Below are 14,497 nucleotides of genomic sequence, written 5' to 3' on the forward strand. Positions count from 1 at the left end.
AGAGGATTCAGTTTTTAAAATCCATAAAGTGATTTTCTTTTTTCTTCATAAATATTAAATTCTCCTTAAAAGCCTCAGACAATTCCTCCCCTATTTCCTGTTTTTTCCAGGCAGTGTTCATATGTGAAAATATATTCCACTTGGTGAAGTCATCTCATGTCTGGGATACTTAACTTGGGGATCCACAGGCTCCCTTTCCAAAGTTCATGAATAAATTTTCATGACTCAACTTTGGGGTGTGAAAGTTTTTATAAGGGAAGGTGCCCATCATCTCAGCAGGATGATTCAGGAATTACTGTGAAACCCTGCTCTGAATATAGTCTATGCTGTCTAATACCCTGGCTCTCTGTTCTTTGAACTCTGTGAGACAATTGTGACTTTTATGTTTGAACAGGAGACAGTTAAAGAAGAATTAAAACAGTTACGAGATACAGAAAGCAAGAAAACCAAAATTTATTTCGAAGTTCTAAAGAACTTAGAATATGAAATCTATAAAGATGACCAAAAAGTAAGCTTTTTTATTCTGGAAAACAAAAGACTAAAAGAAGTAAGTTCAAGAGCATCTCACTTTGCATAGTGGTTTTGAATGATTGCCTAGGCATGTAACAGTTACGAGAGAAAAGAAGAGAATAGCTCTTCAAACAATCTTTTCACACTATCCAGGTATCTTCTATGACCCTCCAGGCACTAACCCTTCTCACAAGAGTACCATTTACTGGCTTCTAACACCATACACTAGTTTTACCTAGCTTCAAATATTATATGTATAGAACGATAACGTATACACACTTCCGCTCAATTTGTATTTGTGAGGATCATCCTTACTGTTTTTTTGTTTTTGTTTTTTACCATCATCCTCATTGCTGAATGTAGTTAGTTCACTATTCTTAGTTCTGTATAATAGTCCACTGTATAATGGTACTGCAGTTTATTTAAACACTCTACTGTTGATGGGACTATTACAAAAATTGTTGCTATGAACATTCAAGTACATTTTTGTGAACATATATATTTCTGTTGGGTATATATCTCATCTGGAATTACTATGTATTAGGACTACACATCTTCCATCTTAATACAGATTGCCAGTCTTCCAAAGCTGTCGCACCAACTGTCACTCCCACCAGCAATGCCTGCAAGCACTGGTGGTTCCACATTCTCAAAACTGTTCTTTTTAGAATAGCCATTCTGGCTAAATTATCAGTAAATTATGAGTGTCCCACTGATAACTGACATATCTTCTTGGCCACTTGGATATCCTCCTTTGTGAAGTGCCTATTCGAGGTTTTTGCCCATTAAAAAAATAAGCTATCATATTAATTGCTCTTGTCAGCATAGAAATTTGTTTATGTTTATATTACAGTCTCAATTTATGAACTTTAATTTTATAGGTTATATCTCAAGAGATTGAGGCTTACTTATTTATACTTAAGATCTACTCATTTTATTTTTTTTTAATTTTTATCTTATTCATATGTGCATACAATGTTTGGGTCATTTCTCCCCCTTTCCCCCACCCCCTAGATCTACTCATTTTAATATTTCAAATATTAAGTTTAATAATTAGATTTACCACTGATTTTAATGCCCAGAATTATATCCAAAAAATATGTATTGTATATAATTTCCACATTCTGTGGCAAAACAATAAGAACAACAGTTCATCTAATATTTCCTAGTGTGAAAGACCTGAGTTAGAGTCTGTCACCCACTAGTGACATTGTCACTTTGGACAAATCCTTAACTTGCTTCATTTCTGTTCTCTTAAAATGGAAATGACTCCTCACAAGTCTTTCTAAACTGAAAGTTTAAAGGAATTGCAATTTCTTAAAAGATCACTTTTTTCAATAAAATAACCTCAAGGTCAGAGTCTGTATCAATGTATCCCAATAGTTTTGCACAGTGCTTCACATCTTAGAGGGATTTGGTCTCATTTGATATTCATAGTAACCTCATAAAAATGGATAATATGTTATGGCCCTTTTTAGATGACAAAACTAAGATGCTCCTTTTTTTTAGAATTTTTAATGCTGAAGAAACAACATACCTCACTTGTTTTTCTGATAATTAAAATGGCATAATAAGTGCTAATATTCTTTGAAAATATAAAAGATGAATATCCCTTACATATAATACCCATCTTAATTTTTCTAACCCTTAAGAAAACTTACAAGGAATTTCATCCACTCATGATAGTATTCCACTTTATAGGATAGTATTCCACTTTATCCTATAAAGATAACATCCATTATTTATTAAAAGAATGAACATTTTCATTGCTGTATTTTGCATAAGGAATATTTTTGTTGTGGACATGATGCGTTCAGACAGAACACCTTTTAATTTCTTATTGTGTAAAGTTATATTCAGAATGCCATGTATATTTGGATGTTGAAATGCTTACTAGGATACAGGATGCTCTATCTCCGATGGAAGCGTGACAAGGGCATTGGTCATTTTTACCCTGCATCTAGAACACTTGGTGGTGCAGAGGGAGGGATCAATAAGTGTTCACAGAGGGACTGTGTGGATATTTACTAAATAAGCAATATCCAGGCTGCTAAAAGCAATTACATGCCTTTTATTTCTAGTATCTTTCCAAGTTGAAAGCCAAGGTAGAGACATATAAAAAAGGAAAAGAAGTCATTCTGCAGCACTCAGGTGACCTGTCCTGGCAACTGTTAATTCAGCATGGTAAGTAATGTGTCATGGGCACATTAAATCAGTTTCATCAATTTGCATAGTAAAATGCATCTATTTTAAATTCAATAATAAAGTTTGATAAATGTACCACTGCAACCACTACCACCTCGGCCAGGTCTAAAACATTTTGGGGATGAGGGGTGTGCAGTACCTCGTATGGACTCAGGCCCCCACTTGCCAGGCAGGCGCTCTACCACTTGAGCCGCTCCACCAGCCCTTGAACAGCTTATGCTTGCAGAATTTCCCTCATGCCTCTTCACAGTTGATGTCTCAGCCCACCTCCAGTTCCTGGAAACCACTGATCTGCTTCCAATGCTAGTGATTAGATAAAATGAAAGAGTAGAGTGTGCATTCTTCTGAACTTGGCATCTTTGAATCAGCAAAAACGTTTGTTAAGATTCATTCGTGCTGTTTCTTGGACCGTGAGTTTGCTTCTATCTACTGCTGTACAGTAGTACCCCATTGTTTGGATGTGCCATGTTTTATTTATCAGTTCATCAGTTGAAGGACGTCTGAATTGTCCTTGGTTTAGGGGCTATTACAAATGAGACAACTGCTAACATTTGTTTAGAGGGATTTTTGTGGGTTTTTAAAGATTTCTCTTGGATAAATACCTAGGAGTGGAATTGCTGGGTAATATGATTAGTGTATATTTACCTTTTAAGAAACTGCTAGGTTGCCAGTTAGTTGTACAAATTTTTCATTTCACTAGGAATGTAGAATAGTTCCCAGTGTTCTACATTGTCACCAACACTTAAAATTTTCAAAGCATTAAAAGTGTTAACATTTTAGCTATTTTAATAGATACGAAGTGACATTTCATTGCGGCTTTAATTTGCTTTTCCTTATGAGTAATGTTGTCATTCCTTATGAGTTCATTGGTTTTTGGCCATTTTGCAATGTGTCCTGAACCAGATACCTATTGCACATAGCAAATATCAAAAAAAACAATGGCTTAAAGGAAATAATTTACTTTGCTCACAAATTAGCAATTTGATGAGAGATTGGAGACAACTTGTCTGCTCTGCAGGGTATCAGCCCGAGTAACTGGAAGGCTGGGAGCTGGAATCGGCTGAAGACCCACTCATTTGTGGGTTTGAAGTTGGTTGTGGCTCTCAAATAGACTCAGGGGAAGAGTACCAGCCAGAACACCTCCTCATGGCCCCTGCATCTGGCTGCTTGGCCTTCTGTACACCCAAGAGAAGAAAGTAGAAATTCACCACATTTTTATGACCTAGCCTAAGAAGTCAGAGTGCTACTCCCACATTACCCTGGGGTTAAAATGGCTACTCAGAAACAAGAGGAGGTGGCGCCAAGACAACCAGTTAATGGGGGAGGGTGGTCAGCACCAAGACAACCAGTTAATGGGGGAGGGAAGCCATCTTTGGAAATTGCAATCTGCTACATGTCTGTTCAAGTCTTTTGCCCATTACCCCATGTTGTTAGCATTCTTATTATTGAGCTGAAGTCTCTACACTTTCAGGAAATCAGTCCTTTTTCAATCTGAGGCTTGACTTTTCATTTTCTTAATGGTGTCATGAAAAGAATAAAAACTATTCATTTGAATCTACTTTATCCACGTTGTCTTTTAGGATTAGCACTTTTTTGTGCAATGCCTATGACATTTTTCTTATCCCAAGATCTTAAACATGTTCTCCTACAACTTTTTAGTTTTAGTTGTTTCTCTGATTCATTTCAAGAGAATGTATTCCTATGCTATGAAGTAAGGGTAGAATTTCATAGTTTTCTCTTACACATATTCAGGTGATCCCCACCATTTTTGGAAAAGACTACCCTCTCATCACTCTAATAACCTGGAAACTCTTGTCAAAAGTTAATTTTTTCATTCTAACATTATACTGGCACCATACTCTCTAGAGCTTCATAAACATTCTAGAAAGCAAATAAAGTTCTCACCTTCGTGCTTCTTTTAAAAACTTGTTTTAGATATTCTACGTCTTTCCATATAAATGTTAGGATTCACTTTTGATCTATACACACCAAAGCCTGCTGAGATCTTAATTGGGTTTGTGTGAATTATGTAAACCAGTTTTAGGAGAATTGACATCTTAACAAAATTAAATATATCTCCATTTATTTAGTTCTTTAATTTCAACAAGATTTTGCATCTTTTGGTTTAGTACCAGCTGTTCCCAAGACCACCTTCAGACTTAATGACTCATTAGAAAGATTCTCAGGACTCACAAGTCACTATACTCTTGTTTTTTTTTTTTTTTGTTATTACAGTGAAAGCTGCAGAGTAAAACCAGCAAAAGGAAAAGGCATGTGGGACACAGTATGAAGGAAAACAGATGCAAGTGTCCAGTGCCCAAAAGTCCTTTCCCTAAGGAGTTCTGTAGATGCACTTCATTTCCCCAGCAGCAGTGCATGACCACATATGCGAAGTGTCGCCAAGCAGGGAGAGTTCTCCATGCTTCGGTGTCCAGGCCATTGAAGGGTTGGTCCTGCAGGCAAACAGAGCCTTGTGATTGGCCTTTGCAGCAGTGTCTCCCCTAAGAGGACTGGGTGGTATTTCTCAGGTTGTGCTGCTAATGTGGTGAATTGCATCAATGGAGATTTATTTGGTTGTTAAACCAATCTCCCATTCCTGAAAAGAAAGCCCACTTGTTCAAGAGCTTTTACTTATTTAGTTTTTAATCTCTTGCTGAATTCAATTTGCTAATCTTTGTGAAGATTTTTGTGTTTGTATGCAAGATCACCTTGCTCTGTTTGTGCTGTGGTCTGGAAAGTGTATCCCAGCAGAAAGCTAGTGGAAGGGCAAGTCTGACCCAGTTATTCTGTCATTTTGGAAACAAAATTTTTTTAGATAAAAATAATTTTTGAAAAACAAAAGCAGCATGGGTAAAGAAAATGTGGTGTATGTATATGCAATAGAGTTTTATTCATCCATAAAGAAAAATGAAATTATGTCATTTGCAGGAAAATGGGTGGAACTGAAGATCATCACATTAAACAAAATAAGCCAAACTCACAAAGACAAGTAGTACATGTTTTCTCTTGTATAAGAGAAATCTAGATTTTTTTTTTTAACATCTAGATGTCAAAACAAATAGTCATGAACTTGAAAGAGGGACTATTTGGGATGAGAAAGGAACCAGTGTGGAGACAAGAGAGGATTAATGGTTCTGAATATGATCAAAGAGCATTATATATATGAATGAAAATTTTATGCTGAAACACATTAAAATGTAAAAAGCTAAAATTGGTATTAAATACCTAATACTTGTTTTATAAAAAATCTTCAAATTGTTTTTAAAATCTATTTCAGCACGATATACAGATTTGTGGGGAGAATTTCAGGCCACAATTCAGGTGAGGGTGTGTGTGTGTGTGTGTGTGTGTGTGTGTGTGTGTGTGTGTATGTGCATAAGAACAGGAGTTCAGAACTACAGAAGAGTAACAGCTGGTGTGACCATCACATCTTAAGATGTATCCATTGTGTCAAATGTCATTATGAAATCTCAATTCTTTGGAAAACTTTCTCCTCTTCCTCTTTCTTCTCTCTCCCTCTCCTCTCCCTCCCTCCCCCACCTCCTTTCATAAACTCAAATGTCTTTTGTTTGCTTTCGGACAAAGTTGTCAGTTCTAAACTCTCTTCACATATTACTAGCCATGCTACATCTCTGCTCCCCTCACTTTAGAATAAGATAGGATGGAATTTAAATCCACGTTCTAAGTACTTAATAGGTTACATAAAATCCGTGTTTAGCCCCTTGAGGACTGAGTAGGAGAAGTGTTAATAATGCCTTTTTGAGATGAAGGTACAGTGGCTCAGAGTTTAAGTAACCTTCCTTAAATTTAAAAGTCAGAACCTACCTGACTCCAAAGTTTCTTCTCTTAAGCATTAGCAACTCTGCAGTTCTGTGCTGCTCTGGGGGAGATCCAGATTTTTATGCTATCACTGCCTCTACCATATCCAGTTAAAAATTCAAGGCCAGCAAGTATTCTGTTAAATCTTCTCATTTGATGATCCATTTTTTGGAACTCTTTCACAGAACTTTGTGAACTGCCCGTATACACACACTTATTTTGCATGACTAGTGCCAATTTTGCATATATTTTTCTTTGAAAATAATCTAGTCAGACAGAATGTGTTTTTATTTATTTCGTTGAATTTATATTCACCCAATCCCATTTCTTTAAGGACTTGGCGTGTAATGGTGACGAGGTCTTGAAGGAAATAAGAGATCTAGTAAGCAAGCTGCGGGAAAGGGATGAAAATATCGAAAGCATCAGCACTTGGCTACAAGGGAATCTTGAAGAGCTGCGTTTCCTTATGAATCAGGAATCACCAACAGACCTTCTTCAGAAGCAACAGCTTACCACATTGGGTAACACAGAACTCACTGTTATTTAACTGTAGGTGGTGCCATTATTAGAAGGAAAAAAAAAGTGCCAAGTAACTCATCTTCAGTAATGTCACAAACATTCAACTGAAAATCCATACTCACTTGTGGGCTAAATATGCTAGAATTATTTGCCAATTCTTCTTCCTATCAGATAGAAGGGAGAATTGTCTAGATAACTGAATCTTAACTTCTTTTGACTTTTAAAAAACATTTTCCAGACAAATTCTTATTAAACTCTTGTGGGTAAACCCTCTTATGATCTTGCTGTTATGTAAGTGCCCTAATGATCCATAGTGGGCCTGGCCTCTCTTTGCATTTCCTTTGCTAGGCCTGGCCATCCCTGTCTCTGTAGATCAAGTAGAATTTTAAGAGCTAAATTATCTCTACATGCAGCCCATGACAGGGGTTAATTTGTCTTCTGACCACATTGGGGTAGTCCCCTACTTCTCCAATTGTGCTTGAAGGCTAGTCTATTAATAATTGGTTATGATGTAGACTCTAGATCATAGATTATAGATTCTAGGGCAACCAGTGATCTCCAAAGATCATAGAGAATCAAATATTAAAAATTCTGTTTATATTCAACTTTTCATCCCTTTAAATTTCTATTTTTGTCTATATTTAATATTGTGTACCTACTTGTCAGTCTCTCTCAATATATAATTTGTATATTTGTAAATAAATTGGGGCACAGATATAGATGGACAGACAAAATAATTTGAAGACCACTCACATACACATTCCATGATCAAAATTTCTATTCTAGTTGTCATTAGCATCACCAAGTCTCAGACATTGAGGAAAATTTAAAAATTGATAAGAACTGTGGCAAGATGGAAGCTTTGGAGTCTTTTGGTTTTGAACAGTTCCCCATATTCTCAGTTGTTTCCCATTTTTCCATATGGTCAGAATGTTTTGAGTACTCCTGGGCGAGTCATTGACATAGAGGGATCAGCATCCCGGGACCAAACCAGCCCTCCTTCTGTTTTAGTACAGCCCGGGGCTAAGAATGTGTTTTTATATTTTTAAATGCTTGCAAAAGCTCAGTATTTAGTGACATCATAAAATTATATGAAATTCAATTTTCTGTGTCCATATCATTTTATAGAAACATAGCCATGCTCATTTGTTCACACATTACATATATCTGTTTTTATGCTATAGTGTCAGAGTAGCTGTGACAGAGGCCATGTGACCACCAAGCCTAAAATATTCACAATCTGGCACTATGCAGAAAAAGTCTGCTAGTAGGCAGTGGCTCAAGTGGTAGAGTGCCTGCCTACCAAGTGTAAGGCCCCGAGTTCAAACTCCAGTACCACCAAAAAAGAAAAGAAGTCTGTTAACCCTGAAATAGTGTTGATGTTGACAAGTTCTCGTTTGGTCACTCGTACAGAGGGTGAGCTTGGTTGGCAAACAGTAAACCCTAAGGATCACATAAGCTGAGACACAAAGGAGAATAAAGGCTGATTGCTTAAGTTCTGGACTATGATGAACAGACTATTACACAATGATCAATCCAGGGAAAATAAAATTTTTATTGAAACTGAAAAAAAGTCAATGTTATGACAAATATAAATATATTCTTACTGAGTATATATTTTCAGTAGCTAGATTATTGGCTGACAGAATTTCAATTTAAAATTCAGTACTATTTGCAGCCAATAAAATATTGATAATTGGACTGAGATTTGTTTTTTAGATTCCATCTTGCATTTTACTGCTAATGCTAATTTGTATTCAACAAGTACTTACTGAGTGTCTATTCTGTGCCAACCCCCATGTTAGACATCTGGGTTACAATGGTGAATGAAACAGATAATTGTTCCTGCCCAAATGGAACTCATAGTTTAGGAAAGGGGTTCAGCAAACTTTTCCTGTAAAGGGTCAGATTATAAATATTTTTGATTTTGCTAGTTCTGTGGTCTCCATAGCAACTACTTAACTCCATCATTATAGAATTACATGCTAGGCTGCAACTTGTCCACCCCAGGTACAGTGGGAAAATCAAGCATCATAGAAATGTATATAAAACCCAAGTGTACTAAAGGAGGAGTGTAAGAAGTGTAAAAGAACCTAGGAGAGAAATAACCTGGTTAAGGAGGTTTCTGAAGCTCAGGAGACAGCTGAGATCTGAAGACAAGGCTTCTGGCTTCCCAGAGTTCTATCCATCTCCACTCCTGGGGCTTTGGCACTGTGTGGGTGCTGGTGTGTGACCTGCACTCATCCCAGCTTTGCTTCTTCCCTGTTACTTAATCTCCCCTCCTCAATTTCCCCAGTTGTGAAATATCAGGGCTATCAGGAGTTATAAAACATCGGACCCATTTAGCACGCATCAGATCCCTAATCTGCCACCTTTCTGGGGAGATAAAAATTTGGCCCTGGAATTAATTACTAGACCATCTCTGAGCCGCCTACAATCTCCTAGCTTTGGTTTCCTGTTGAGTTGCTTCTTTCACAGAAGGATCTCTCCTGGAAACGCCAGCTCAATAGCCCTCTCCTGTCCTCTTCTGGACACAACACATCACTGCAGCCACGCAGGTCCTGCTCTGTCCTTCCTGACCATTGCACTGGCTTCTCTAATGTAGAGGGCCCTTGAGCCTGGCAGTGGACTGGATGTTACAGTGACAGTGCTGAATAAGACCAGGACCTGAACCTTACAGTGCACACCCAGTGAGAACCAGACAAATGAAGAGATGGTGAGAATACACTGGATCTCTTCTAGCAAGTGGCCACAGGAGGGAAAACTCTAGTCTCAGTGGGTATTGTGAGCATACAGGGACATTTTTCAGAAGCAGCACAGACATCAGCTGGCCAAGAACTGCAAGTCACGTGGCTGCCTAGTGTTTTCCTGGGGGCTCCAGCTGGCAAGAGGAAGGGGTGGGCTTGTCAGAACACAGCCAGTCTTTACCTAAAACTAGGGTAACTTTTTACCTTAATGTTCCTTCTTATAAAAAAAAAAAAGGTAAATAAGTTATTTTATAACTTACGACAGATTATTTTTACAGTACTAAAAAAGAATTTTGCTTTAAAATTCCAAGTCACTGATATTATACTATATATATGTATATAACTGTAACCTAGGGACAGATAAGTTAATCTGTATACTAACTGAATCTTTTTTTGGAGGTGGGGTGAAACTAGGGATTGGACTCTCAGGGCTTTGTACTTGCTAGGCAAGTACTCTACCTCTTGAGCCTCTCCCCAGTCCTTTTGTTCTAGTTTGTTTTTCGGAGAGAACCATTTGAACTTTTGCCCAGGCCAGCCTCAAACTGTGATCCTCCTACCTCTACCTCCCCTGTAGCTGGTATTACAGAAATGCCCCCCATGACCAGCTTGTTTTTGAGATGGGGTCTTACTAACTTTTGCCTGGGCTGACCTCGAACCTCCATCCTCCTGTCCACTTCTTAAGTAGCTGGGATTATAGATGTGAACCACCACACCTTGCCTTAACCAAATATCTCAACACATGCTCTAAAGAAGATTTTTTATTTTTTTTTAAGTTCTTTCAGATAGCATGGGATTTATTTACTTATTTATTTATTTATTTATTTTATTATTCATATGTACATACAATGCTTGGGTCATTTCTCCCCCCTGCCCCCACCCCCTCCCTTACCACCCACTCCGCCCCCTCCCTCTCTCCCCCCACAATACCCAGCAGGAACTATTTTGCCCTTATTTCTAATTTTGTTGTAGAGAGAGTATAAGCAATAATAGGAAGGAACAAGGGTTTTTGCTGGTTGAGATAAGGATAGCTATACAGGGCATTGACTCACATTGATTTCCTGTGCGTGGGTGTTACCTTCTAGGTTAATTCTTTTTGATCTAACCTTTTCTGTAGTTCCTGGTCCCCTTTTCCTATTGGCCTCAGTTGCTTTTAATATCTGCTTTAGTTTCTCTGAGTTGAGGGCAACAAATGCTATCTAGTTTTTTAGGTGTCTTACCTATCCTCCTATCTCTCTTGTAGGCTCTTGCTTTTATCTTGTGATCAAAGTTCAATCCCCTTGTTGTGTTTGCCCTTGATCTCATGTCCACATATGAGGGAGAACATATGATTTTTGGTCTTTTGGGCCAGGCTAACCTCACTCAGAATGATGTTCTCCAATTCCATCCATTTACCAGCGAATGATAACATTTCGTTCTTCTTCATGGCTGCATAAAATTCCATTGTGTATAGATACCACATTTTCTCAATCCATTCGTCAGTAGTGGGGCATCTTGGCTGTTTCCATAACTTGGCTATTGTGAATAGTGCTGCAATAAACATGGGTGTGCAGGTGCCTCTGGAGTAACCTGTGTCACAGTCTTTTGGGTATATCCCCAAGAGTGGTATTGCTGGATCAAATGGTAGATCAATGTCTAGCTTTTTAAGTAGCCTCCAAACTTTTTTCCAGAGTGGTTGTACTAGTTTACATTCCCACCAACAGTGTAAGAGGGTTCCTTTTTCCCCGCATCCTCGCCAACACCTGTTGTTGGTGGTGTTGCTGATGATGGCTATTCTAACAGGGGTGAGGTGGAATCTTAGCGTGGTTTTCATTTGCATTTCCTTTATTGCTAGAGATGGTGAGCATTTTTTCATGTGTTTTTTGGCCATTTGAATTTCTTCTTTTGAGAAAGTTCTGTTTAGTTCACTTGCCCATTTCTTTATTGGTTCATTAGTTTTGGGAGAATTTAGTTTTTTGAGTTCCCTATATATTCTGGTTATCAGTCCTTTGTCTGATGTATAGTTGGCAAATATTTTCTCCCACTCTGTGGGTGTTCTCTTCAGTTTAGAGACCATTTCTTTTGATGAACAGAAGCTTTTTAGCTTTATGAAGTCCCATTTATCTATGCTATCTCTTAGTTGTTGTGCTGCTGGGGTTTCATTGAGAAAGTTCTTACCTATACCTACTAACTCCAGAGTATTTCCTACTCTTTCTTGTATCAACTTTAGAGTTTGGGGTCTGATATTAAGATCCTTGATCCATTTTGAGTTAATCTTGGTATAGGGTGATATACATGGATCTAGTTTCAGTTTTTTGCAGACTGCTAACCAGTTTTCCCAGCAGTTTTTGTTGAAGAGGCTGCTAGTTCTCCATCATATATTTTTAGCTCCTTTGTCAAAGACAAGTTGGTTATAGTTGTGTGACTTCATATCTGGGTCGTCTATTCTGTTCCACTGGTCTTCATGTCTGTTTTTGTGCCAGTACCATGCTGTTTTTATTGTTATTGCTTTGTAATATAGTTTGAAGTCAGGTATTGTGATACCTCCTGCATTGTTCTTTTGACTGAGTATTGCCTTGGCTATTCGTGGCCTCTTGTGTTTCCATATAAATTTAATGGTAGATTTTTCGATCTCTTTAATGAATGTCATTGGGATTTTGATGGGAATTGCATTAAACATGTAGATTGCTTTTGGGAGTATAGACATTTTTACTATGTTGATTCTACCAATCCATGAGCATGGGAGATCTCTCCACTTTCTATAGTCTTCCTCAATCTCTTTCTTCAGAAGTTTATAGTTTTCCTTGTAGAGGTCGTTCACATCTTTTGTTAGGTTTACACCTAGGTATTTGATATTTTTTGAGGCTATTGTAAATCGAATTGTTTTCATATATTCCTTTTCAGTTTGTTCATTATTAGTGTATAGAAATGCTAATGATTTTTCTATGTTGATTTTATATCCTGCTACCTTGCTGTAGCTATTGATGGTGTCTAAGAGCTTCTGAGTTTTTTGGGTCTTTAAGGTATAGGATCATGTCGTCTGCAAATAGGGATATTTTGACAGTTTTCTAAGGAAGATTTTTTATACAGATATTTATTTTTTCTTGGTAGTTACTAGGATTTGAACATAGGACCTCATTCTTGTAGGCAGATGTCTACTACTTGAGCCATACCCCTCACTCTTTTTTGCTGTTAGGGATTTTTCTGATAAGGTCTTATGGTGTAGGGCTGGCTTTGGACCACAGTCCTGCTACTTACACTTACAACCTCCAGTGTAGGTGGGATAACAAGTGTGTACCACTAAGCCTTGGTTTTTTTGTTGAGATGGGGTCTTGCTTACTTTTTTCCTGGCCTCAAACTGCAATCTGATCAACTTTCAAGTAACTGCAATTACACCATGCCCAACCTACAATAGATTTTTGAAGACCTGAAAAAAATCAGTTCATATAATTGTCCAGTTATCTTTTTGTTTCTGATGGAAAATGACTCAAGATAATTATGTTCATTTTGAGCATGTTAAGTCTGAAAGGAACCTACTTATAATTATATAATTATAATAGAATCAAAATTTCAGTGAGAAAAAAATCATTTCACTAGTCATTGTCAAAAGGTCTCTTAGAAAAATCAGTGTAAATGAAGAAGAGTTTAGGTCATAGTTCTCAAACATTAGATCCACATGGAGATTTGAAAAAAATCCCCAGGCTGCACCTCAGGCCAATCCAATATGAATGTCTGGGGTGAGGTATAGACAGACATGTTTTCAAATGTCTCCACATAACTCCAGTAAGCAGCCGAGTCTTGCAAACCAATGGTTTTAGATAAATACATAACAATGTGATTGTTAGATTTATCAGTGGATGCAAATTAATCAAGAAAATTTTGACTTTAAATTATTCAGGATTGATTAGCAAAATAATTACCATATACTGTAGCAGTGAGAAGTACAATGTGCTATGAAGATTTAGATCAAAACTTAACAAAGCTGAACAAGGCAAGGGTTGTTTGCATATTTTAAACGACCATGTGTTTTACCAAATTATTTAGTAACAGTAGTAACTACAGTGGCTATAAACTGTAATAGTCTTTTTTATAAAAGCAAATGAGAAATGCAGATATTAAGTATTCCCAAAATTCTTTGCCTTTTAAGATTTGTAAGCACAATTTCTTACATGATTTCTCCTTTTGCATACATATTTTCTGCTAGAATAGGGCATCTTAGATGATGACTACACAACCTGAAATACAGTGAGACCAGAGAGTGTAGTCCTGCGAATCAGACCCGTGATACCTGCCATATACCCAGTTACATAATTACCACTGGTAATTCTCTGGACAACCCAGGATCTTAACGGACACTAACACTACCAAATGTGTGCAAGATACAAATAGAAGTTTTAATTTTTTCATTGCTACAGAAAAGAAGAAACAAAGGCACACCAAATGTGTCTATTTCTCAGAAATTAAATGTACTAGGAAAAAAGTCCCCAAAAAAGAACAAAATAACTCAAGAATACGACTGCTTTGAATTCAAAAGGTATAAACAAAACTATAGTTAAGGTGAGTACACCTACTTTCATATTTGCAACTGTTCATACAAGTCTTCAAAGTCTGAGATTTAGCTAACTTGTCAATCCCCACACCAAGTAGCAGAATCAGTGAGTAACCTTCTGAACAATACTGATGGATGATAAACATGTTCGATTATTAGGCTAAGTGTTAAA

General features: G+C 37.3%; 1 protein-coding gene across 9 annotated transcripts in view; it reads left to right on the top strand.

Moving 5' to 3' along the window:
* Ccdc175 (coiled-coil domain containing 175) overlaps nt 1–14,497 on the top strand; it is a 77,683-nt gene that overhangs the window by 62,642 nt on the left and 544 nt on the right. For 4 of the 9 annotated variants that reach the window (XM_074067865.1, XM_074067867.1, XM_074067869.1 and 1 more), the window contains 5 exons: nt 395–547; nt 2,592–2,694; nt 5,993–6,036; nt 6,869–7,055; nt 14,192–14,333. In XM_074067865.1, the coding sequence (XP_073923966.1) occupies nt 395–547; nt 2,592–2,694; nt 5,993–6,036; nt 6,869–7,055; nt 14,192–14,301 (597 nt within the window). In that variant the 3' untranslated portion in view covers nt 14,302–14,333. The other 5 variants (XM_020178939.2, XM_074067866.1, XM_074067871.1 and 2 more) reach the window with 5 other exon arrangements.

This window comes from Castor canadensis, chromosome 3 (assembly GCF_047511655.1).
Source record: "Castor canadensis chromosome 3, mCasCan1.hap1v2, whole genome shotgun sequence".
In the NCBI taxonomy this organism is placed as follows: Eukaryota; Metazoa; Chordata; class Mammalia; order Rodentia; family Castoridae; genus Castor; species Castor canadensis.